The sequence below is a fragment of the Plectropomus leopardus genome, chromosome 22 (genome assembly GCF_008729295.1).
Source record: "Plectropomus leopardus isolate mb chromosome 22, YSFRI_Pleo_2.0, whole genome shotgun sequence".
Taxonomy (NCBI): domain Eukaryota; kingdom Metazoa; phylum Chordata; class Actinopteri; order Perciformes; family Serranidae; genus Plectropomus; species Plectropomus leopardus.
The window spans coordinates 10,748,460-10,775,789 of NC_056484.1; the positions used below are offsets into that span (position 1 = coordinate 10,748,460).

General features: G+C 40.3%; 2 protein-coding genes across 2 annotated transcripts in view; one reads left to right on the forward strand and one right to left on the reverse strand.

The window, feature by feature from the left end:
- Positions 1-11,578, reverse strand: part of lrtm2a (leucine-rich repeats and transmembrane domains 2a) — a 30,133-nt gene extending 18,555 nt beyond the window's left edge. The window contains exons 1-2 of the mRNA XM_042511120.1: positions 11,391-11,578; positions 1,880-2,072 (exon numbers count right to left, since the gene is read on the reverse strand). Of these exons, the coding sequence (XP_042367054.1) occupies positions 1,880-1,958 (79 nt within the window). The 5' untranslated portion in view covers positions 1,959-2,072; positions 11,391-11,578. The remainder of the gene's footprint in view (positions 1-1,879; positions 2,073-11,390) is intronic.
- The window catches only part of cacna2d4a (calcium channel, voltage-dependent, alpha 2/delta subunit 4a), a 113,672-nt gene that overhangs the window by 58,256 nt on the left and 28,086 nt on the right, over positions 1-27,330 (forward strand). The gene's annotated exons all lie outside the window — the stretch shown is intronic.

Sequence of the window (27,330 nt, forward strand, 5' to 3'; positions counted from 1 at the left end):
ACTAACACTTCTTCTTCTATTATTCTTGTTGCTCTGTTTTTATGTCACTCAGCTTTAGCCCTGCTGATGAAAGAACACCTTTGATTTCTGTAACACATCAAAAAATTGCACAATATTACCAAAAAGCTGCATCTTTTGTGTCCTCTCTGTCTCTCGAATCCCATTTCTAAATGAACTTCTCAGCATTAGAATAAAAGCACATCCTTGATGATTTGAACTCTGCGGTTTTTTGTACTGTACTGTACTGTACTGATCTGACATATTCTTTGGCTCTGATTTGAGGGGATGCCACCCCTTTCTGTTCTTATTGTGCGCATCTTCCAGTGATTCAGTGTGTGTTTGTGTGTGTGGCTGCTTGTGAGGACCTTGAAGAGTAATATCAGAGATCAGAGAGCTTCCAAGCTTTGTGAGAAAAAATACAGAGAGAGACAGTGGAAAAGCAAAGAAGAGAGGCAGAGAAAACACCTGTTAAAATAAAAAATGCTTGGCAGTATTGATCATGCACATTTTGTGTCAAAAAAGAATATTGAATTTAACTGAATGACTGTTCTGGCAGTATCGTGCTACATTCATGCCAAGAACGTAATTGCATGGAAGAGACGGAACATTTTTTGATGACTAAAGGAGAACATTTTTGATTCCTGTTCCTAAAAGGCTTTAGCAATACTGTTAATGCAATATTTATGTTGATAAAGCTTAATGAAAAGCACTAAGAGAAGGGAAACTGAGAAGGCTAATGCAGTTAAGTTGAACTGAATTTAATGCAGAAATGGATGGAGGGATGGAGAAAAGGTAGAGGACAGGTGGGGAGAAAGGAAGTGGTGGGATAGAGATGGAGGGCCCAGAGGGAGGTATATCTATCGACTCGGAGGTGCTGTGTGGGTGTGCGGAGGGTCTGACAGATAGTGTTGCCCTGTTATTTAGTGTCTTCGGTGTTACACAGCAGTTTGTGGGGGCGTTTTTTGCCAGACCCCTCTGGAACAGTAATACCTCTCCAACAGGAAGACAAAGATCCCTGCGTTCATGGTTTCTTTTTTCTTTTCTTTTGTAAAGCCATTTATTTTCCTGCAGAGATCGCTGCATGTGTGCACACTTGTGTCACACATTAGATGTGTAACAAGAGCGAGAGAATGCAGAAAAAGAGCTTTCATGTTTGCCTATTAGCTGAGGAACTGTCGGGAATCTCTCAAAGAGCAGGATCCATCCACTTTACTGTCTAATCCACCACACACACACACACACACACACACACAAATGCACAGAGCTGTCGTATCTGTTGCTATGCCACCCGACTTCTGACGGATTTTTGTTTTGACTGCGTGTACCCATGGTATAAGACGGGGAAAGTGAGAGAGATTGTGGGGAGAGAGAGGGGGAAAATAAGAGGATAAGGGAAGAAGAGACGGGCAAAAAGGGGAGGTAAGAGAAACATGAAGGAGAAGAGGAGCATGTGAGAGGTAGAGAAAGGAAAGGAAACAAGGTGAAATGGATAGAAAAAGAACAGAAAGGCATACAAATAACCTGCAGGTCTCTCCCCCATCATTCTCCCCCCACATTGTTTTGTTTCCACAGACTGCTGGCTGTATTAATACATACAGTAACGTGGCATTTCACTGGAGGATTTGGCACATGGCCACAGCAAGCACAATGCCCTAACCCTTTGTGTGTGCATGTGTGTGTGTGTGTGTGTGTGTGTGTGTGTGTGCGCGCGCGGGCATGCTAACATTAGCAGCTGTCAAAACAGACAGCGTTCCTCTTTTCATGTGAAGTTAGGAGTACAATAGATGGGAGTAAAAAAGAGCAGCAGCTGAGGTGGAACAGAGAACAGTTTCTTCCTTCCTATTTTGACTGTTTTTCTCATTTGCTTTTGTCAACTCACCTGGTCTGGCCAGGTGATGGGTGGTGGAACCGGGTGGGGGCAGGCCGATGCCCCCAGGGGGGTGGGGGGGGGGGGGCATGACACAATAATGTGCAGCCTTCCTCTGTCGGAGGGGCGGGGCTATGGAGGCGTCAAGCCGCCATGCCTGCAGCCTCCACGAGGGTGGTGACGGCAAAAAGCTGCACCAGAACACCTGGAAGAGAGGAAACGAAGAGTGAGACACAGACCGACAGTCTACAGATAGGTAGGTAGGAAGGTAGGGAGGTAGTTAGGAAGGTGGGTAGGGCGGAGGGACAGAAGGAAGAAAGAAGGAAGATAGGTAGGTATTAGGTAGGTAGGAGGGAAGCTAGGTAGGGCAAAATGTAGGTAGGTAGGTAAAAAGTTGTTAAGTAGGTAGGTAGGAGGGAGGTAGGGAAGGAAGAAAGATGGAAGGAAGCTCAGTAGATAATTTAGGTAGATAAGTAGGCAGGAAGGAAGATAGGTAGGTAGATAGGTAGGAAGGAAGGTATGTACCTGGTAGGTAGATTGAAAGTTAAAAGCATGAATGAAACTTAGCAATTTTCACCCATTTGCACCCTCAGACTTTTGCAAATCCAAATTCTGAGACAATATCACATCAAGATGCCACACGGCTGCACTAACTAATGTGCACATACACACCCCAGCATATGCCAGCAGCAGCAGAGGGCTAAAGCAGCAGGACGCTGTATGTGTGCACGCTCCATATTTGCAAGAAAGCTTCCTTGCATACATTAAAAGTGTATTTCTGTTTGCACCTTTGCTGCCTCGTGTGCACATGCATGTGTGCGTATGCGCAAGCATCCCAAACATCCCCCCAGTATCTCATAGGCATAAATAATGGATGTGTGCGTCTTTGGCAGTTTACACAATCAGTTTGCTTTCCCACAGACAGACCCCCTACCGCTGCTGTCTGGCACAGAGACTGACAGAGAGAGAGAGACAAAGCAAGAGTGACATGGGGGAGGAAGAGAGAGGGAGAGAAAAGGTGGAGAGATACAGGCGTGAACTTGGAAATACAGAGACATATGGATGGAACAGAAACAGAACATAGAGTGAAAAGTAAGAGGAGGAATTAATAGGAAGAGTTTGTGTGATACTGCCAAACTACCCTTGGCCAAGGCAGGAGAAAGCTGACACTCTTTGAACCCTTTGCTGAATAACTAAAGGTAACATAGCAGCAATAAACCTGAACTCCTGCGTAAACAGCAACAAATATGTTACCTTGAGAGTACATCCAGGTCCTGAAATGTTTTAGGGATAACAGTGTACAGCTGATTCTATAAATTATATTGCCTCTTAAATCTCTGAGATTATTGATGTGGTCCTGTCAGCAAATCTGTTTAAAATCAACTCATTAAAATAAACTTTACAAGACTATCCACGTCAGACTATTAACAATTTGAAACCTGAGCAAATTGGCTTGATTTCTCTCAAAAACAGGTTAAGAAGGCAATGAGCAAGAAATGGAGAAATGACCTTAAAAATTGCACACAAAAAAGTAAAAAAAAAAATATTAGAAATTTAAACATATGCAAAAAAGAAAAGACCTGGACAAAGTGCGTAAAAAAATATAATAATTATGTAACATAACTTGAAATATGTAATTAACATAATTATAGTTTTTCTTTAGCTTTTTCCCCTTAGACATTTTTCACTTTTAAAAGATTATTTTCTATATATGCTGCTAATTTCTTACGGTTTGTGGAACATTTCTTGCCTTTTTTTTTTCCATGTTTTTGAACAAAATTAGACCCTTTTTGCCTCTGATTGACGCTTGACTCTTGTCTTGGAAAGTTGTGCTAAAGAAAGAGAAAGCAGTGTTACTATTGTATATGATATAGTAAGTTTTACAGTTAAAATGTTTTTCATGTGTTGAAATCATTCTGTTTTCTGTAGTAATATGTTGGCTTATTAATGATTAGTTTGTGTGATAAATGGACTTTTCCCTTAATAAAAAAAAAAAGATGAAAAAAGACTGACCCAGCCCAATTACAGCAACATAATGAAACATTTCCCCCATGCTTTGAAAAAGATGAGTGTTCTTGCCACTGTTGAGTCATTACAATGAAAATAGGTTTGACGAGTGGGGAAATTACCATGGGAGAAAGCTCGTTGGAACCCTCAGTACCACGTGACTGATGCACGCCGTTGACTCACGCCCCCTGGGCCGATCAGTGTAATTTTGAAAATGCTGGAGTGCTGCTGCGAGATGCGTCTTTTCCTAAAGTATCATCAAAACCCAATCAGCAGTGTGTGAAATACTGCGCTAATCAGATTAGTCTGTTGTTCAATGGTTAGCTCGTTTGTGGTGGTGGGGGGGGCTCGGCTCAGAAACTCAACATGGCTGATTTTGCCAAAAAGTTAAATGGAGGTGAATTTTTGGTGTTTACACTCATTTGTGAGTGCATGTGCAGTAATTATGTAAATTAGCACCTGCAGCACCTTCAATAGGCGCATTATGGAAAAATGATCTAAAGTAGTGGGAGGATAAAGTGGATATGTGGAGAAAAAAGGAAGAGGGAAACATGATAGATGGATCTGAAGAGAGACAGGTCACTTCCAAAAGTAACACCTATAAATCTTGAGGGTGCCGGGGAGTTATTTACAACTTGTTATATATAAGTCAGTGGAAATGCGAGGAGAGGATGACAATGCGGAAAGGAGGTATAGAAAGGAGACAGTGGCTAAAGGATACAAAGAAGATATAGGTGAGGCAGGAAAGAAGAGGAGGGAAGGTAAAAATGTTTTCTATGGGTAAACAGGGAGGACATTAAAATTCTCCTCCACAACCTCTCCAGTGTTTTGTTGTGTGTTGAGTGTGGCATTGTGTACGTGTGCCCCAGTGGTGCTATTTGTGTTATCATTATTGCTATTAGTACCTGCCACACACTGAACAAAATATAAAGCACTTGTCTAATCTCTCAGCTCTCCCCCCTCTCTCTTTATATTCCCTCTGCATATTACGCTTCCTCTTTTCCTCTCCATCATCTCTTCCTCCGCCTTTCTATCTTTCTTTATGACCTTCATCTTTCAATATTCACTATTCCCTTCCCTGCTTCCCCTCTCTGCCGTTCCATCTCTCCCTCTCTGGCTCCTCTCCTCTCCTTGACAAAGGAACAGAGGCGTGTACCGAGGATATTCGGCAGATGGATTTCCTGCGTGTGATTAAAGTCACATTAGTCGTGGCCTGCTGGGAAATTTGTGTTGTTCTTTTTAAATGAGCACATGAGCTTCATTTGAAGAATTCAGAAGCACAGATTAGAAATGAAAGGAACTTAAGAGGAATTTGGGAAGATTCCCCTCTCTGCTACAGATTTCTTGCTGTACATGTTCCCCTTTTACATTTTTCACAGTGGTGTAAATTCATTTCAAGACTCAAATAGTGTTGCTGTGGATCCTTTCTTTCTCTAAAACCACAGACTAAAGAAGTGGACGTAGCCACCCTGAGGTTGTCCAATATATTCTCACTCCTAACTCATCAGTAGTGGCCCTACACATCAAACTATGACCCTCTAGGTAACCCTCCTTCATCAGTTTTAGACCCTCAGGGACGGTACTCATTACAGGCATTGTTTCTTTTGAAAATGAACTTCTGTTTTCCAGGAAATGGACAGTTTCTGCTCCTCACAATAAACTTTGAACATTAGTAAAAAACTTAAACTAAGGTTACATAGTTAGGTTTAGAAGACAGCTCACCCAATGCAGTCTTTCTCGCTCTTTATAGTATGGTCTTAACTCAGAGTGTAAAAAAATTCTGCTACCTGGTGCATCTCATACTGTCACCAAAGAGTGCCTCAGTGCATCAGTATCTGACACAGAGGGCGACTGAGCAAGGGTCGGTATTTGATACACTGCTTTATTGTAGATTTAACTTTAAATGGGGCCATAATTTTCAAAATGAACATCATGCTGTATCGAAGAAGACGTGAAACTGGTGATTGAGACCATGAACTCATTAGGAAAATGTTTACTGAGGTAATAAATCAAGTGAGAAGTTGGGTAATTTTTGCAAAGACTTACCCATTAGCTTCACTTTTCAGACATGATGATAAATCCTCATTTAAAACATTTAGCATATGTATGCATTAACAAATAATTTAACAGACAATACCAGTATTTGCTGAGTTCCATACATTATTGTACTCATACTGGAGAACATCAAAGCATTCTTCACACACTGAGTTGAATGCTGTTTTTCTCTTGTCGTTCATTTTTTAAATTAAACATTTCTGCTGCAATTTCAAGCTGTTTGAATCAATCTTAAATTCCTGTTTGCCTATTTCAGCTTTGGGATTGTAAGTGTTGCCTCGTTTTGCATGTTGGCCATTTGTCAGATGATTCACAGCCTTGTGTTTGTTTATTTTGTATTATTTTGGGGAAGGAAACAGTTTGGCTGAGAAGCAGTGTTACTTTGCGAGCAGAAAGTGAAATCATTCAGTTGTATCAAATGTCTGCATTGATACAAAATGGTGAGTGGAGTTTATATTAAGTTAATGGCTCATTCGCATCTCATTGTTTATGACTCGCATTTTGGAAAAAAATGGATTGGTTGAGAAAGAGAGAGGCAGAAAAAATATTTAAGCAGCAACGAAAAAAAGTCATCAATACACATGGTTAATCTTTCATCGTGTGCTTAATCATGTTGGATCTGTCGTATAAATGATGTATTGGAGGTGCAGCAGAAGGTCACCTCTGCAGCCACATGTAACTGTTCGCCCATCAGTTCCCATCATGTTAAACGGGTGCTGTGGTGGCAAGTCTGTCCGTCAGGCTATTCTCAGAAAGCTTTTTTTACCAATCTGACCCGGACAAGGGGGCAGCCAAAATCCACACATGCACCCATGCACACATTCACAAACACACGTGTAAATACTTGGGTGCCAAAGTGTCCTGCGTGTTGAGGGAATCATGTAACACCTCCTCGTCTCCTCTGGGCTCTCTGCTTCTCTTCTTTCTCCTCTCCTTTTTCTGTCCTATTTTTCCCCTCTGTTTATTCCACTAACTGTTTCCTGTCCGCACTTAAGCCGGATTTATACTCCGCGGGGTGTTGCAGAGGCTTCATGCAGAGCCTCCGACGTGTGTTTCCTCGGAAATTTAACCACACACCTGGGGGCTGAGATAACAAGTAGGGACCACCAACAGGGATTGGCCAACTTGGGCTGTTTGTGTTTTCTCTCACTTGTTTAGGATGCAGGGAGAGATTGTTGATAGTGAGGAGGTGAGATGAAGAAAGGCTCTGCAATGTTCTTTTTTTAATTCACGTTTGACAAACGTATATATTTTGATCTGTGTACATTACCAGTACCAAAACCAGTACTCTTAGAGTGATACCAATACCAATAGAATAATTCTATTACCAGCTACTTTTTTTACTTGATATGATACTCATCATGTGAATGAAAGTGATAAGTTGCTTACAACACCATTAGATGCCACAGCCGTGTTTTGTAGCAACACCCTGCTTGACTTCACCACGCAACAGACTTAGATGAGTTGTAGCTGCTGAGGTAGTGGGCCTGTCTCATGTTGCATTAAATCACTTCACTTGCGGTGATTGGCTGCCAGTAAAATCATAAAAATAGTAACTTTTTCTATATATAAGTACAAAAAGGATCCAATGTAGGTATCATTTGACTAGAGAAGTTGCGATAGTTCTTGGTACTGGGTTATTTTCATAGACTAAAAAATGACTCTGTGATGTCACCCATTAGTTTATGGACTTCCATTTTGAATCCTTGAGTTTGGCATTTTGACTGTCACCATCTGGGTTTTTTTTAGTCAGAATTGACCATATTTGTACAAAAGATTGAAGCTTGAGAAGGAGCGATGGGTGGATCTGACTAAAAGACTGTAGAGACACCTCACAAACAGCCTGTCATTTAAGTGTCCCACCCTTAAGTATGCGTACATTTTGGAATTAATGCCATGCCAAGACAAGATAACTTCAAGTAGATGAATGCCCAACAGCTGGATAATGTACAATGTGGCCTTTAGCGTTATATTGGCAATACAACAAGCATCTGTTTTGAGACATCCAAAACACCCTGACAAAGAAGCTTAAGTCTTGCTGTGCCTGGTACGTGACTGCATATAGTGTGCCCTTGTGCGTGCGTGTGTGTGTGTGTGTGTGTTAACTTGCATATGTGTGCACAATTTTGTGCGATTTGCTCAATGGAGCCCCTTTTCAGAGCATTTCATCATTCTTGTGACATGGCTGCTTGGACTGACTAATAGTTTTTAATCAATATGGGAGGAATTCTGTCCAGTTTGCCCCTAAATTGAAATCCACCTGCACTCAAGAGGACATCTATTCATGTGTGAAGGCAGGAGTGTGTGTGTGTGTGTGGGGGTGGGGGGGGGGGGGGGGGGGGGCAGTATAAGTGTTTGAATGTCATTGTGTGGCCTCTGAATGAGTGGCATCACAGCTGTAAACACACAGCCCAATAACTCACCCTTAGTTGTACCCTTTACTCCCTCTACAAACAGACACTCACACATGCACATTAGCTTTTGGCAGTTGGCTGTTTTTTAAGGGATCTGTCAACGTCAGATCATTTGACAAAACAAACCACTTAATACAATTGAATAAGAAATAAAAACTAACAAACACCAACTGTAAAATAAGTAAAACAACTGACAAGGTTGAGTACACACCTGCTGTTTACGTTCATGTGTTTGCATGAATGTGCGTCTGTGTAGGTGTGTCTGTGTGTGTAACAACGCCGGTTGCTAACAAAAGCAGAGAGAGGCAGCCAAGCTCCTCTGAATCAATTTTTAATGGCTTTCTTACACAGGAGAGTGGAGAGATTGGGGCAACATAACACACACATACACACACACACACACTTAAGCACACACATATACACACAAACACACACACACACTTAAGCACATGGAGATAGCTTGACAAATAGAGCACACGTGTTGACAGGCACATGCGGCAAAAATATGTACAGACATATAATTACACATCCATTTGGGTATGTAGACACATACTGTACATAAACACACACACACACGCTTTGTTCAAGCATACACATACATGCATTCCACACAGGTCACATTTTGTCATTTGGATGTGGTATTTTAATTGTGTGCTGTGTTATAATGTCTATTTTTAAAATCATTGGTAGTATTGTTTATTATGATTACATCATAGTTTACCTTAATGTTCATATTCAGCACTTTAGTCTTGTACCATGCTCTTAACTTAATAGGGAGTGCTGCAGTAAAATACACTTTTGTCGAGCAACAACCCAACAGTGGCCCAGTATTTGGGATCAAATTGGATATGTGTGTGGTTTTAAGATTTGCCATTATTTTAAGCACATCAATAATGTCACCCACACTGCTCCCACGTGCCTGCTGCATGATCTGATGAGCAGCTTTGCAGGAATTGTCAGCTTATTCCGAGGTGTCAGCCATGTATTTAGTAGACCCATCAAATTACAGGACTAGAGTTGGGCCGTGATCATTATTGTTTTCTTCAGTTTTATGTTGCGTCTTCATTACTTAGAGGACATTCAGACAATTCCCGTTAATTGGTAGCTAATGTAGAGAGCCTTGAGGATATCAGAGGGGAGTGCCTCACACCCACTGCATTATCGTGTAATCACACTGCAGCTCTTCAAAGTTAATCACTCTTATATCACACCTTTTTAAAACAAGATTAGAGTCTGCAAAGTGTTTTCACCATGGAAAGTAAAAAACAGTGGCACGCTACACAGTTGGCGTCCAGCTGAGAATCAACAGGATACCACATGATAGAACCTATCAAGGGTTTCAGCATGATTAAGATTATGTAAGATACTGTGAAGGTCAGGGACTGAAGGCAGCCAAATATAACTGTCTATTCACTTTAGATTTATAACAAATAACTGGAGCTTTCTTTGAGTTAAAGATATGCTATGCAGGATTTTCCTAGAAAATAATGTATAAACTCATACAGAAGTAGTCCTCTCAATCATCACTTATGACCCACTAGCAGTGTGTGGTGGTGTGTTTCCCTGCTGAGACTCTGACCTCTCCCAGGGTTTTGTTATTTTCTTCTTATTTTCTGTGCTCGGGACATTTGTGGGCTTGTTGTCCCATCACGCTCAGGTGAGGTTGGGGCTTTATAAAAAGGTAGCAACCAGACTTTAAGCAGCACCCATCCAAGAGACACAGCGCCAACAAAAAGAAACACGAAACACAAATGAAACGGTTTTGTTTCTTGCTTTCAGTTTTTCTGACGAGTATGTTCACAAACAGTAACCCATAATCCAACAAGGTATACCTGTAAATTTGTTTGCCTATAAATTTGTTTGTTTGGGTTACATCAAGACCATAGGAAAAAAAGACAAGAAGAAGACGTCTAGTATATTAGCACAGATCCACACTGACTTGAGCCACCACAGATATAGTAGCACTATGATGAGCAGCAATTTTCATGTTGTGGCCAAACTCGGACCTGCAGGTCACATAACGCCTTGAGGTTTATAGATTTGGTTTTTAAAAACATGTCCTGGGCATAATGCAAATTGAAAAAATTTTGTCTTTCAACTTTTAGGCCAAATCTATGGTAGGAATGTCTCTATAAATATATTCTTTTCAGATGTTGTGTTCATTTAGCCAGGCAGAGCTAGATAAAAAATTTAATGCACATGCCTTAACATGGAGGCTGCGGCCAAAACTTTCTTTTCTTTTTTCTTTTTTTGACATTTTTGCTGGGTGAGTTGCTTTCATTGGAATACATGAGCTGCCATGTTTGACTACCTCATGCAATTTTAAAACATCTAGAGTTGGTACATCTGCTACATTAGCTACACTAAAAAAATATCTCAGAATATTTGTAGTGTATAAACCTCAGCTAGGCTACATCTCAGCAGATTGTGCAGCAAGAGGTTTTGAACTAGCAGAGTTACCGTTAGACTTAAGTTTCTCATACAGTGACAATAATGAAAAAAATAGCAGTATGCAGTATGTTTACACCAAACCATTTCCTGCTTATGCCCTCCAGGGTATGTTGTTGTTTTAAAATATTAAAGCTGTATTATTTCTTTTAAGGTCTTTTACCCCGGTGCGCTGCTTTATTATCTGTCTTCACCAATGCACTGCTTTCATGTTTAGCTGTAAAATATATATAACTAAGAAAAATAAGCCCATGTGTGTGAATAAACTGATTCTCTCACCTTCTTCCACTGCCCACCTCTGCAAGCTTTGCTCCAAAACCACAGCCCCAAATTCCAATGAATGTGCATGTTGTGTGTCTCCAGGAAACAGGTTAAGGGGCTGACATTTTCAGCATCCACCTCTTCACAGCATGCACTCATCAAAAAAAGACCATTTGTTTGCTTAAAAATAAAAAGGCAAGTCTGTCCCTGTCTGCAGTCCACTTTCTGTAACATCTTTAGATTCCAGTCGTAAAATGTGATGAGGAGCATTTATGTTGAAATGAAGTGTCTGTGTATGTGTGCGAGTGAGGAGAGAACTAACAGCCAAACAGACTTACCTTTTGACCAAATATCTCAGTCAGTACCAGCTTTATAGGTTTCTGCCATCAGCCATCCTCGCAAAAAAAAATTAAAAAACAAAAAAAAATCTCAAAAAAAGATAAACGTCTTCATTTAAAAAATTCCATACATTGAAGATTCTGATCAAATGAATAAGAATAATCCTCCTTTCTGTATACAGACAACCCCCCCCCCAGCTTCCCTTCAACCCACCAATAAATTGTGAAAAAGGAAGGATTGTGTAGAAAAAAATGCAGGATTGTAGAAAAAAAATGAGGTGAAGAGAGGCTTAGAGACACAAGAGGAGGGAAGAGAGGATGAGGTCCGTGGAGGGAGAGGGATGGAGATAGTTAATCCTTTTCTTCGGATCTATTCCCTACATGAATGATACGTCCAGCGCCGTCCTGTTCGCTGGTTTGTGCGCTGCTGTCTGAGAGGCGTGAGTGAAAAAAGAGAGACGGAGTGTGTGTGAGAGAGAGACAACGGCGTTAGGTTGCTGGCGTCACGCGCTTGCCCTTCTGTGTGTCGCTATGTTTGTGATTCCTGCACTCAGCACGCGTCGGAGTGTGTGTGTGTGTGTGTGTGTGTGTGTTTATCCACCCATGTACACTTGAGGGCTGTCTATCCGGTGCGTGCGTGTGTGTGTGTGTGTGCCCCCCACCCACCCACCCCCCCTTCTTCTTCTCCCTATGTGTGCAGTCGTGCATGTGGCAGGAGAATACGTGTGTGTGTGTGTGTGTGTCTTGTCTCAATATAGTAACATTAGTGCATGCTGCTTGTCTGCCTGCAGCTCTCCCACTGTGACAGAGAGAGGATAAGAGGGGTTGGAATACAGAGAGAGTGATAATATGAAAGAGTGAAAGCCGAGAGAGAAGAAGAGGGAGTAAGAGTTGGAGGGAGGGGAGGGCAAGGAGAAAGTAAGGAGAGATTGAGGGAGGGAGGGAGGTTGAAAAAGGATAAAGGTAGGAGAGAGGAAGAGAAAGAGGGAGGCAGAGGGCAGCGAGGGAGATGGAAGGGGGTGAGACCGAAAGGGAGATGCAAGAAAGAAAGCTGTAGCAGTGGAGGGAGGAGGAGAGGGAGGGAGGGATCAGCTGATTTGAGTGAAGATGAGAATCTCCCTCTGCCACATGGGCTTTTCTCCTCCCTCGATTTTTTTCGCCTTCTCCTCACGTCTCCCTCGCTCGGCTTTCATTTTCATTCTATTCCCTGTGGCAGCTCTCGTAACGGCTGGTTTTGTGTGTGAGCGTGTGTGTGTGTGTGTGTGTGTAGAGTATGTTTTTGCATATGTCTGTCTCTGCACCCGTTTTCAAGTGTGTGTATTTGTATAGCTCACATTGCCGCTCATTCACTAATATGTGCTTAGAGATGCTCTTATTTTGCTCACAAATAAAGGCTTCGCAAAATTACCGTTAGATTCACGAAAGTGTGCACCAGCTAATTTTGTGTGTATGTTAGTGATGGTGTCATAGTCAAGACCACCTAAACCCAGACCAAGTCCAGGGGTTAAACCAAGTCACTTTCTAGTCCTCTTTGTCTAAGACTAAGTAAAAGTGCGGTTGAGTTTGAGGTGAGACTGTGACCTTCAAAGCGTGGTCCTGAGATCAAGACCGATGAATCAGAATCTTTCTTACAGGCATGTGGTCATTATTTGCAGTCAGCACATTGTCACACGCCCATTTCTCTATTTAGGAAATACACTTGCCTTGAGGTGTATCGTTGAGAAAGCGGGGAAGTTGTTTCTATACACATATTAAAAATATATTGGAAGTCAGAAACAGCTGATAAGCCATTTGACACTCTCTTCAAACATGTTATATCAGTCTCTGAAGATGTGCTCTCCCCTAAAGGCACAGGCTGCAGTATTTTCCAGCAACGCTATAACTAGAAACCGATATAAGTAGCCAATCATTATAGACCAAGTAAATAAAAATAATGAAAACCAAAGCTGTTACATCTCAGTGTGGACATTCTCATATACTCTCTCGCCAGACTATCACAGGACTGACACATAGAGTCAGAAAACCAATCTCACATTCACACCTTTGGCCAATTATTAACCTAACTTGCATGTCTTTGGACTGTGGGAGGAAGCCGGAGAACCCAGAGAAAACCCATATTGAAATGGTGAGCACATGCAAACTCTACACAGAGGAGCCCCAGCCAGCCGGCTCTTGCTGTGAAGCAGCAGTACTAATCACTGCATCAAGCCACCTAAAAAAAGTAAAAAAATAATTACCTGTTTAAAATATGGCTATCTATTAAAGCCGTTTTCAATGAATGCAGTTTTAATATCCCATGCATTAAGTTAAATGGTGTTTGTATACATTTTCTAATACAGCTAGGATTTTAGCATTTGTGCATACGCATGATGTAAACATGTTTGCGGAGTACAAATTTAGTTAAATCAATTCTTTAGATGAAAAATACTTGCTGATATCACAAACTCCTACCTGTTGGTAAATCAACATGTCACATTTACCAATTCACACACTTGTAGCCAAGGCCACTCTACAACCATACAAGGTGCCACCTGCTACTCAGCTTGAACATTCACACAGAGCATTTTGGGGCTCAGTATTTTGCCAAGGATACTCGTGGACCACATGCGTTTGATATGAGACGATATCAGTAAATATCCTGATTGTCTTTCTTTTGGCTGCTTGCCACGATCTGCAGTTTGAATGCGTAGGATGGAGGTGCGCTCGAACAGAAATGGTGACAGACGTGTCATGGGAATTTCAAAATAGAGATAACGTTATGTATCAATGTTGTCACTGTGTGTGGCTGATCACTGAATTGATATATCCATCCAGACTGATTTGTTTTATACACCCCAAGTAAATTCTCAAAAAATGAGCGTGAGTCATTGCAGTGTCCTCCAAGTGTGTGTGTGTGTGTTCATTAGTGGAAGTCATTGTGAGAAAGCACAAATGTTTTCTTTGGAAGACACCAGTGATAATTTTGGAGACAGACAGAAAGAGGGAGGGTAAAGGGGTGTGGAGGGGGGATATGCACTGGTAGGGGGGACTGTGTGTTTGTTTGCACACAGCATATAATTACTTGGCTGCTTCCTTACATGGACTGAATCATAGTTCACACACACACACACACACACACACACACACACACATTGTGCCTTTAATGAGCATGTGAATCATTTGGCTCTACAGTGCGGCATTTCGCTGCGTATGTGAGTGTGTAAATGTGAAAAATCTAGGCGCACTGGGGCGAGTGACTCTGAGGTCTGACACCCAGGTTGGCAAAATACATAGAGTTGTAATGCTAATCTTCAAGGCTAACAAATATATTGTCAAATCTGTTATCTCTCCTCCTTGTTTCTTATTAACAAAGTAAACATTCTGGTAGCAGCTTCTCATTTTTAGTCGGCACTGTCACTTTCACGGGTCAAAATGACCAAGGTCGCCGGCAGCAGATCATATCAGCTGTTGCTAATTAACAGGAATTACAGGAGTAACTTCAGGCCAGCATTAAACTCGTCTGTTGACTCTCTCTGCAGCTACTCCCTGTACTCAACCAAAGATGATTTGTGAGGAAAGAAACTCCTCTCTGTAAAGCAGCTGTACCACTGCAAATGGTACAGAAGACTGATACGTCTTCTCAGTTTCAGGAATCGCATTCTTCCAGTTTAACTTCTTTCCATATAAGCTATCAATAACTGAATACGATAAGCCAATAGTTTTGTGCCAGGACCTTTGGTATTTGAATCAAGCACCTCGCAAAATCTATAATAATAATTATATATTTATAGATTATACATTTAATAATTTAAATGTGCTAGACATATATTAAGATCCCCAATATTATAGGACTTGTATCGGTGTCAGGGCCAAAAAAAAACTTAATCGGAACATGCCTAGTGTTATAATATAGCCTTTCATGTTGATCACAGAGAATTAAGATCTTTCTAAACGGTTCCCCTCAGCTCTATGGAGCATCTTTGCATTATTTTGCATTTTGTTTAAGTCTCATGACCTTGAACTCTAACTCCACACTGCCTGTCCAGAAGCGTTGGGGGATATATACCATGCAAAGGCAGGCCTTGTCTTGCAGTAGAAATTTGGAGATATTGTTTCTACTGTGCAGGGCAGGCTTTGTTGCCAGTCAGGGCTAAATTCTAATGTGATCTTATGATTCTCCCGTGATTTTGTGATTCTTCCAAATTCCAGCTGCTTCACAAGGTTATTTAATTTAGGCAGACATGGAGGAGGAGAGTGAAGTTTAAATATAGAAACCTGTTACACTTGAAATTACCATAAAGTTCCCATTTTTAAAGACTTTTAATTCTGCTGTTTTAGTACAGTATTGTCTCATGTGGTATTGTCTCATGTGGTACGGTACAATTACTGGAAATCATTTCTTAATTTAATTTACAGAACAATTACTGTAACATGACATATATCTTTACTGTGATATAGATTTACATATACAGTAATAAAAGTTTTGGGCCATATTTCCCACCTCTAAGCTCCACTTTGTATATACAGTATACAGCTATATACTTCCCTAAGTTGTTGGTGGAGACCAAAACCTGAGCACTAGGGACATCAGATGGCCAGTAAATCCAAAAAAAATGCTGCTCTATTTCTGTTGGACATGTAAATAAGTCATAATTTGCAAACAAGTTTACCTTATCAACTTTGTAAGGTGATGATTTTGACATAATGACAGAAGTCTTTTTCCAATCCAAATGTACCTATATATTTAATTTTCAATAAATAAACTCACAGAGTCCCATGTGACAAACTTAGTATTGCACAAAAACAATGACATCTAACTAGAAGTTAAATCGAACAATAGACCCAGAGTCTAGAATCTCTAACTGGTGTCATAGTAATTAACCAGGACAAATAAATAGGCACTGAACCAGCAGATTAAAATATCAGGCATTTATAAATTGAATATCACAAACCAAAAAATTGTAACATTACATCATAATATGGATTTTAGGCCATATCATCAAATGCTTCTATTTACTAATCAGCAGCACCTACCTGCACACCGTCCTGCTCACATCACTGTCTGTCACCCGCTCCATGACTCTGCACTGGCCAATTAAAACACTAGACTGGTCAGCTGCCCAACACACACAAATACAACCTGAACATGAGTCCTCTGGTTTCCTGTCCAAACGTGGGCGCTTGTGCTGGCTTCATTTGTCTTGAATGTACTTCCTGGCAGACAGAAATGTGTTTTAGCTGCCAGTAGCTGCTGCCAGTGCTGGCTATATAGGACACACTTTTCAGTGGTAGTTATGAAACATGATTGGCTGGAATAGCACTGAAGGTGCAATATGTCGTTCCACATAAAAGTTTGATTTTGTTGTTATTGTTGAAGGACGTTTTGCTGTAGAAAGGAACATCTGCTTTTATAACAGTAACGGTGATGGCTCCATGTGTGTGTTTTTTCCCAAATGGGTAATTAGTCCTCTAATTAGCCCTGACTGCTCCTCTCCAGAGTGCAGGGGTCACTTACAAGGGTGAGCCACAGCGACGTAACCTTTCAGCTGCTGAGAATTTAGTGCCAGGCTCAAGGACACTTTATATCAAATATGGAAACAATTCTTCACATGTTGAAAATAGCCAAAAAGTGATTCACTTTACTATTTTCTTAAAGTTTAGTTGTGCTACATGTGGTTGTTATTAATTGATAAAATTTATGCTATATGGTATCTATCTGCAACTGCCATTTTAGCCTGGTGTCCATCTCTGTGAAAGCAATAATGTAACTGAAAAGACTACTTGGTCAAATAAATGTAAAAACAAAAATAAACATTAATCAGCATGTTTCAAGTAGTTTTTGAACACTTGGTTTCAAACCTCAGACTTACCTACACTAAGGTAAGGTACCATTCACATACACTCTGCTCTGCCTAGGCTGCACAATGAAGATAAATATATTTAATCAATGCCTTTTTATTTACCATAAGCCATACCTTTAAGCATGTTTTGTCAAAAAAAAAGGGCTTGAAGTATAAAATATTATGCTTCAGGTTATGCCTGTGAGACACAGCTGATGCACAGGTGTGCGCAGAGCAGATGCAGAAAGCTGCTTAGATTTAAATGAGAGCATATCTGTTGCATGTGAAGTGCGAGTGAAAAACGTATAGATAGCTTTTGGGATTTGCTCTGTCCGTCATTGTCTAGAGTGGCTGCGATCAGCTCTGGCAGCCATGACAAAGCCCAAAGTATCCTCATTCAACAAGCCATATGATATCCAAAAATGCACACACAATGGTTCATATGATCTTCTATGAATTAGCGCCCCACAGTTGGCGTCACGTGAAGTTACGGTTAGGTTTAGGCAAGTGTAGTGACTGTGATAAGTGTAGGAAAGGAAACGTAGTTGGAATGTACTTTAAGATGACTCTAAGTGCGCTCAAAGTTTACACGCCACCCAACATCGGTCTCTTTGTGGAGAGTCCTCGGGGAATGTCCTTGTCCAAATGTTGGTGCATTATGTTTTTTGGAAAATGTACAAACAGTGCATGAGAACAGTCTGCACAGCCGGAACAAAGCATACTCTCTCACCCAGATACGCTCTCAGGTACCAAAATTTGGCACAGGCTTATTTAACATGTATCAGTACTCTGTAGCACTGAAGTTTCATACCCAAACCTACAAAGCACACTCTCTTACTTTTGTTTACCATCTGACCCCGTTTAAATATGATCATCAGGCGAATCTATTTGCATCAAACTGAGCTGTTGCTTCCCTAAAGAGAGAGTGGAGACAGCCAACCCCGTGGCAGCACTCAGATATAATGTCCCCTTGGCTGCACTCAATATTCGATCTGTTTCAACTTTGACTTTGATTTTCGATGACCTTTCAGTGTGCAACAGATGAAATGACAGCTGTCTGTGATGTAACCTGAAAGCAATCTGCGGTGGATGAAAAGGACATTCATCCTGCACCCGGGCCCTTCTTGATCATCGGTTTCATATACATATTTGCCTCTGCTTTTGGTGTAAACCATTAACTTTGCCTCTGCAATGCACTCTGCACCACTTGAGCACAGCTAATGCCCCTGATCATGGAGAGAGTCTTAGCATTTGGGAAAAAGATGAATGTGGAATTACAGTGGTGTTTTAGCATCGAAGCTCGAGCATATACAGCCCAAGGTGTTAGAAATGATACACTCATTGGCTGTGAGAGTTTATAAAAGTTGAATTCTCTAAACAACAGACTGTGACTGGTCCAAGCTCCTCAGGCAGCCCCTTCGAGGCTCTGCTCACTGATTGAGAGGGAAGAGGTTTTTAACACCAGATAAGAGTGCGAGGTGAGCTTGATTTATTTGGTTCTCCAAGGGATGTGTCCACTTTTTCGGGGCTGTTTATGTGTCTGGCAAAAGAGGCCTTCTGGCGTGAGGATCCATTGTTAATGCCAGCACCTCCTGCCAAGGCGACTTTTATGGCCGGTTCTGTTCCATCAATGATGCAGGAAATACGTGTTATGAAAAATGATTACTGGCAGTGGTTTGGAGCAAGGAAGTGTGTTTTTTAACCTTTCAGCCTGGCTATTATAGTCTCACCCAGCATCTCTCTTTCAGATGTATCCATTCCCTCACTACGGGAATATTGGTTTATTTATTATCCAGGAGGCATGATTAAATCCCTGCACTCCTTTGTTGCCTCTAATATTGATGATATATGAATTTAAACCCATTCTGTTGCTTTCATTATAAGTTGCTGTGCGAACAATGTGCATGCGTATTGTCTCTCCCCTTTTTTCCACAACAGTCCTCGTCCTTTTCTCATTCTCCTCTGCCAGTTCTGTCTCCTCCCTCGTCTCTGTCTCTCTCTTTCTCTCTCTATCTTTTAACACCCCCCACCCCCTCCCTCGCTCTGTAATTTACTGTGCTATTGGGTGAGTGTCAGTGAAGATGAATTGGCTCTAGTCTCTGTATTAACACCAGGTCTGGCCAGGCACGTTTAGCGCTACAACCACGAGTTCCTGCGCCAAGCAAGTGACTTCAAGGCACTATCCATCTTAACACACACACACACACACACACACACAGATTGTATACGTCCATGGTGCTATCCCAGGAGTCATTGGTGTCTTTGTTCCCATATATCATTGTTTTTTATCATCCCTGAGTTAGTCTCATATTGACTAGACAGTTTTATGGGCCTTTGGTCAATATGGTCAATGGAGGTTGCTCCATTAGAAATCAATCATGTTTTAATTTATGCTATGAAGCACATTTTTCCAGACAGGCTTTTATTGATTAGCCTATTGTATTCCCATTACTTTTACCTTTTTGTTCATTTATAATGTACATTCTGTCTAGCTTTTTTTCCATCTTCAGCTTAAAAGCATTTTAAACTGTTTTGTAAAACATATAACTGCATTGAATGTATTTTATTGTCACTTAAACAGTGGCTCAATCAAAAAGAGTTTTTTTATGCCCTCTAAAGTATTTATGTTAGCATGCACTGTATTTTCCAAGTGGATTCAATGGATTGATTTAAAGATCTAATGAAAAATACTCTTAAACTTCTTGGGGGAAAAAAGATGCTTTCTAGGAAAAGGTGCATCGTCAGCGGTGACCTCGTGCTGCACCCGTCCTGCATCATTTTTTTTGACAATCCATTTTCTTTTTCTGCCATTCTTGTCAAATCAAACTGCCTCACATGCTAAAAATCTGCACAACAATAAATTCTTCATTATTTCTTATAATATTTGGAGTGTCCATTTAAGATGGCTGCTTTGGACAACGACAGACAAATTCACAAAAATGCATTTTTGCTGCTGAGAGCACCACGAATTGTGCACCACTTGCAACCAAGTGGTATTGCTGACAGTGTATGATTCTAGCTGTTTTTAAAGCCTGTGTTGTTTGGGTTTACGCTAGCGATAGTTTTATTATTAAAACTGTTTATTTATGTTGTTGAACTATTTTCTCAAAGCAACTGAACAAGTAAAATTGACTGTGATTAACCAGCCTTGCTGTTTAATTAATAGCCTTTTATTTGTGAAATTAGTTTACTTCTAAACCAAAGTGATATCTTGCTTTCCCTCGAGCAGTTCTGGTGCTTTTAGCAATCAGCTAATCATAGCCTGAATAGGTGCATAGGCATGGATTTCAGGGGGGAGCAGGGGACACGTCTCCCACAATATTTAAAACACATACATTTGTCCTCCCCAGTATGAAAGCAGCAGATGACTTTTATTTTGGTAAATTAAAGACATTTCCAACTTAAATTGGTGCATAAAAAAATCACCAGAGTCTTGAAATTAAGTGTTTTAGGCACAAATTTTCCTTGGGGACAGCCCCCACACCCTAATTTCTAATGTGTTCCCGCGCAAATTTGAAACGAAACCTACACCCATGGCTAGGTTGCTCCATATAGTCTCAGCTTGGCCTGTGATCTATGCTTACAGTCATTCAATCATAAAATCAGTTATCAAAATTATTATTTGATACCCCAAAAACATTAGTTGGCAGTTACTTAACATCCTAGTATTTGAAAAATGTGCCTGAAAGGGAGTGTAGTGTCTCACCCTCATTAAAAAAACAACACGACCAAAAACAAGCCCATCTGGGGTCCTGACCTGTCATAGTCTCAGAAAGTCAATGTGTGCAGCCAGCCTTGTCTGTTGCATTTCCCTGTAACACGCTATCTGTCACTGCAGAATAAATTAAGTGGTACAGTCGACGGATTATGAAGTATTTTAGGTGCACACGCTCTCACACACAAACACACACACACTGGCACAAAGTTTATCCCCTCTGAGAGTCTCATTAATTTGGCCAAGTTGATTTGTTCAGAAAGGCTCTGAATTCATCACAGCCAGACAGATGGTAGAGAGGGATTTCCTAGAGGAGAAGAAGAGGGGGAGACAGAGTGGCGTGGGGCAGACAAGAGGCGAGAGTGAGGGAGGGGAAAACAAAAAGGAGGTGAGAGGAAGAGATGAGGTGAAAGAGAGAGAGAACAGCAGATGAACAGAGAGGGAGATGGAAAAGAGAGGGAGATGGAAAGAGAGAGCAGCAAAAAAAAACTGAGTGAAAAGAGAGAGAGGGAGAGTTGAGAGATAAGTACGGGAGAGGTGAGCGAGCACCATCTGTCTTTTTGAGAAACAGAAGACTTAGAGAGAAGAGAGAGGGAAGTCGAGGGAAGAAACATGGAAGTAAGAAAAAGGGGGAAAAGGGAGGCAAGAGGTGTATATGCATATATATAGAGAGACAGAGAGTTTATATAATGTATATAATAGTATATATAATATAGAGTTTTATTTATTTTTATATATATATATAAACTATATATAAAAACTAGTTTTTTTCTATCCCTGCCTGAAATGAATAATTTAACATTTTTGGGAAAATATCAACTATCAGCTGTGTTTGCAGCCCTGCCCTCAAATGGCAAAAACAAAATCAGATTCAAAGCAGATTTAACTTTAAAAAGATTTTATTCTTTTAAAAAATTGTATTATTATTGTTATTATTATTATTATTATTATTCAAATATTATTAGCCACAGCAGTAGTAGTAGTAGAGTAGTAATAGTAATAAAGTAGATTTGCTATACATGTGAATTTCCTGTTATGTTATTTTTGTCTTTGTATATCTGCACTCTCTCTCTTTTTCATTTAATTGTACTTTCATGTTATTACTTATTTATCTATCTATTTACTTTTTCATTTTATTGTGTTTTTCTTTTTATTTCTAAATTATAATTATCCTACCTTACCTTGTTTTTTTTTATCACATCTTATCACATTTAATCTTATCTTGTTTAATTCATATCTGTTTAAACTGTACACAAACAGAATTGCAAAAAAATAAGAAGTTATGGTACATGCTGCGCAAAGTGAAAACGCTCACATTTGGTGCCACCATGCCTGTAAAAAAGATCATGACCAAACTATGTATTTGACAACCCTCATTGCAGATGGAGATGTTGCACAGAAATGTTAGCATGACATATGAACCCAAAATGTTGAACTATTCCTTTAAAATTCAGCTACTCAAATTCTGCCATAATAAAATTGGATTAGTGAGGTAATGAAAGAGGGGTGATCCCACACAAAAAGACACACACCCGGCACCATGTTGATCTCCTTTCACATTATAAAAGATTGAGTAGGTAATTGAATTTCACACCAAATTAGTGCCTCAAAATGTCGCCACTTTAATTCCCTTTCGACGTGTGACGAAAAAGCTGTGTTATGCGCACAAACTACCATGTAAACATCCAGAACAGAGGATAGAGCATAGCAGTTTGCAGTACACTCTTTCTGACACACACACACAGGAACATGTTTCTCCCTGTCTCTCCACTATGAATGATTTAGTGAGCGTGCCTCCAACAGGCCTGCTAAAGAAGGCTGTGAAACTAGGTTAACTTAAGGTAGGCTCTGCTGACTTAGAAGGTCCACACACACACATATACCCAATGTCAACAGCATTTATTTCCATTTTAAAGAAACAGGCCGCCCATTTAACACTCTGTCACTTCTGCTCTGTCACCTCAGAGACAGATAAACGGTTGTGACAGAGTCCTCTGTCCACCTTTTAGCTGTGTCAGTTGCTTTCACTATAGAAAAATCATCGGCTCAGCTGTATAAGTGCAAGACTTAATTTCTCCTTTTTGGTCCTTGCTTCACAGGGAGCACGTTACCTGCTTGTCAGATTATGTAGCGCAAATTTGCAGCATCATTCAATTTGTGTGTGTTTGTGCGAGTGCATTGCCTTTGTGTATAATTCAAAGCTTGTTGGCTGACGCGTGCCACCATTTCTGTTCTTTTAATTGAAAAAAATATCATGTGGCTCTGCCCGTGCGCGTCCCTCTGTCTGCATCCTTGACGTTTAAAAAGTTGCGCATGAGAAAGTGAGAGACACTTCTAGAGAGAGAGAGAGCGAGAGATTATGGTGAGGAGGAGGATGAGGGAGGGAGGTTGAGTCATCATGCTTTCGTCCAATCCAAGGCCTCTGCCTGTTGCTTTGGTAACGTGATGTCAGTGCAGCCTCTGGCGACTCCTCTGAGGTTAGCGAGCTTCAGAACAGAGGTGTGTGTGTGTGTCTGTGTTTCTCGTGCTTCTCTCTTGAAGTTGTCACAAAAACGAACAACTTTTAAGGTCAGAGGTCAGGTTAAATTGTTTTTTAGCTGTAATAGATGAAAGAGTTAAGGTCAGTAGGATGTCTTCACTTGTAGGTTGTATGTGGATGTGTGTGCATTCATTTACGTCTGTGTTTTATTGTACAAGTGTGCAACTTTCAAAGGTTTCTAAGTGCACGTGACGTTTTTTCCTGTATGTGCTGGTGCATCAACTTCCTTTGTATGAATGTGTGAGCATGTGAGTTTGTATGAATTCATATCTCGAGGATTTCTGTTCAAACTGATCATTATTATCAACAGTTGCTGAACTTTTTTTTCTTTCTCAAGAGTCGACCAGAATTTGCCATAACTCCATTTACTGGCTGGAGCAGATTTTGTTGCCAGGCAACATCGGTTTATTGAACACTCCCCGACAGAAAGTCATGGGATCTCCTCAGGCTTTGTTGAACATAGCAGTGCTGTTTTTTGGGGAAACAGAAACAGTGATTTTGGTGTTTGAGTTGAAAGGTTGCTCTGTTCTGTGTTTGCGGAGTGAGTTTCACTTTTGTCAGGGTCTTGGAAAAATATGTGGGAGATATTAGTCAGATAAAGGATGCCCTTATCCACCATGACTTAAAACTGTAGAAATATCCTTTGCCAACATAGCAAGAAGAGGTGTGCAGAGGCCAGTTCTCAGTGGGAGATAAAAAAAAAACTTTAAAGAGCAGATTTTATTAGCTATGTAGAGACTCGTATAGAGCTTATGCAATTACCAGTCAGTGACAGGCACAATGGGTAAGATATGGCCAGAATCTTCATTTTAAACGTTCAAAAATGAACTAACATTATCAACAGAATGTGAAGAATTAACAGTTTAGATGTTAAGTCAGAGAGGTCTGAGTTGAAGCGTCGAATAATCAGTAACAGATCCATCAGTCAACTGAAATTGTCCAAGTTGAGCCATATTTTTTTTTTTTTTTCTTTTTTTTTTTTGTCAGTGCACAGTGTACTTCTGGGTACATTTCAGGCCCCAGATTTAGCGGCAGAGTGAGCACTGCTCTCTTTCATGCTGCTCTTTGGCAATGGCAGGTACGGATTGGTATCCACGTTAAGTCGACAGAGACGGAGGAAGAGATGCTTTGCCTGCTCAGGCTCCGTTATCTTCTGACTTCAGCTTAGAAGTGATGAAAAACACCTCACAGCAACTGAATATGATACTGTCTGTGTCAGCAATAAATGATGTTGTACATTTCCAAAACATCATTAGTGCAGTTAACACATATTAGCTTGGAGGGTTAACTTGGCTTCTTGACTGTATTATGTGAACCCTTCACCCTAAACCTTCAGCCAAACCCTGTTCAAAGTTTGTATAAGAAAAAAATGAACTTATTCAACATATTTGTATTTAACAGCCAAATCGGATTACACACAGTTCTGAGTCAGGTACATTGCTTAAACTTGCACTGTTTCATTTTGACTGGCAAATACATCTAACGTTGGCTATTTAAACAGCATTACACATGGCACCTTCAACGTTTTTGCTTAGTAACTGCCTGTTGGCCAATAGTGGCAGTAACCAGCCACACAATTTAAACATAAACCCCTCAGTGAGAGGCATGTTGTGCAATGTAGGTAATAAAAATGCAATTTCGAGGGGGAAAAAACTGAGTCTGTGCAGCCCAGCGTTCACTGAGATCAATGTTTTGCCACCCTGCATGCATTTTCCCTTCTGGACCCATGCACAGTTAATTAAAGAATTTAAAGGGTGAAAGTTTTTTTTTTTTACCAATCACTGTAGGAACACTTGGGAATTAGAGTAGCAACATCTTTTTATTTGACAAGTACTACAAATACCATTGACTTCCCCTCTAGCCAAAACCAATTTCAAGAAACAGTGCAGTCTGTGTTCCTGCAATATTCATTCATCAACAGCACATCTCAGCGGTAAAATAATATCCTTATATCTTTTAAATCATCACATAAATCCTTTTTTGCCCTTGCCATTATTGTCATGTTTGCATATATTATTCATGCTCTGTTCTCTTCAGCATTGAGCTGTAATGCTGTTTGTCATCTGTTGAAAACAGCAATATTTCATGCAAACAGACTGAACCTAAACCTTACATGTCAACTGTTATTAGAGGACAGCAGAGGGCATGAGTAAGTACAAGTGAAGCAAGATTACAGTGTGAGGCGTATTGATGACAGATGTCGAGACCTTTGGAAACGTTGGTGACGTTAAGATTAAAATGAGGGAGAGATTTAGTCTTCACAAGGTCAAACAGTCACATGTTAAAGAGGATAGAAATAGAGAGAAGAAAGAAATGGTAGAAATTAGAAGAAAAAGCAAAAATGTTTTAACTGCCTCTCACTTTATTCCATCTTACTATTGTATGTTTGGCATTTGTCGATAAAAACTGTAATTATGTTCTTGTGTGTTTGTGAGGGAGACAAAAAGAAAGAGAACACAAGTGACATTTCTAAGTGAGAAAGCTATAATCTCTGTGCGTGTTTGCGCTGGTGTGATTGTGTCTGTGTTGGTGTCAATGTGTGTGTTTGTGGGTCTGTACAACAAAGAGAAGAGAGAGACAATGACAAGAGAGAGAGAGAGAGAGAGAGAGAGAGATGATAAATCTTTGACATTTGTTCAGATAAACAGTAATCTTGTTTTCCACAGTCAGTTCAAATTGAAAAAGCACACTTTTAAGACCTCAAACTAGGCAAAAAATACCTAAAATACAATTTTGTGAATCAATGATGTTGGCTAACGTGTTCATAAAGAGCCTCAAATGATTTGATGGTTCAGAATGTGATGCAAAGTTTCAAGGACGAGGTTTGAATAACTTCACTTTAGTACCCTCACTCTACATTATGTCCCTTGTTACACAATCACACAGCAAGTAACCACAAAAGGGTTCGGTTTGCATTGACAATTACAAGTCAGTTATATCCTGAAGTTGAACGGGAAGCAGTGGGAAAATAAGCATTCTCCAGATTAGGTACAAATGTATTTGGAGGTTAAACTTGAACTTCCACCCCAAAAATGTGTTTTGTTCTGTTTATCTCCCCTAAAATGTGTGACCTTGATTATACTGGTTGTATCTGTAGAAAGTTTGTCACTAGACAGGTGTGTTGAGATTCTTCTACTGATATCTGTGCACTTCCATAAAATCTGAGCTTCAAACACACACTGGGTGAAATAGATTAGGTACATCACTAATACCAGACCCAGTCACTGTCTAATACTCCTAACATATATCGATGGGGGAACACACTTTTTATGTGTAAAGCAATGGTAAAGACCCTTTTTATTATGGCAAAGTATTCTGTACATACTAAAAAAAAAACATGTCTGTCCGGGGACTTTGTGTTTTTAACAATCAGAAATTAAAGAGTCATTGCATACTTTGTGGAAATCTTGTTTTTGCCTCCCTCCAGTGGTTTTCACTTTGCTGCAGTGATGCAAAAGTTCACTCCAGTGTGTGTCAGTACGCTGTGTAATCACTCTCAGGTTTCAGTGATGCTGGTGGTGGTTCAGAGTTAAAACGGGCCTAAAGTTGTAATTGGTAACTTTTAGAAACATAGCTTTTGTCATATTTGCTGGAACTGTTACACCATCCACACAGTAACACAAGACGTATATCTGTGAAATAAATATGTTTCTCCATGTAGTGCCTCAAGTGACACTTTCAAGAATCCATCAAACCTGGATAAAAACAACCAATCACAGCCGAGGAGACCCTAACCAGGCTGTTCTCATGCACTGGTACTGATGTATACCCATGAAAAGTAAGGCACCACAATTCGTATATAACCAATGTAAACATGAGTCAGTATTTGTGTATAACCCATGGAATTGGAAATGCTGCAATCAAATT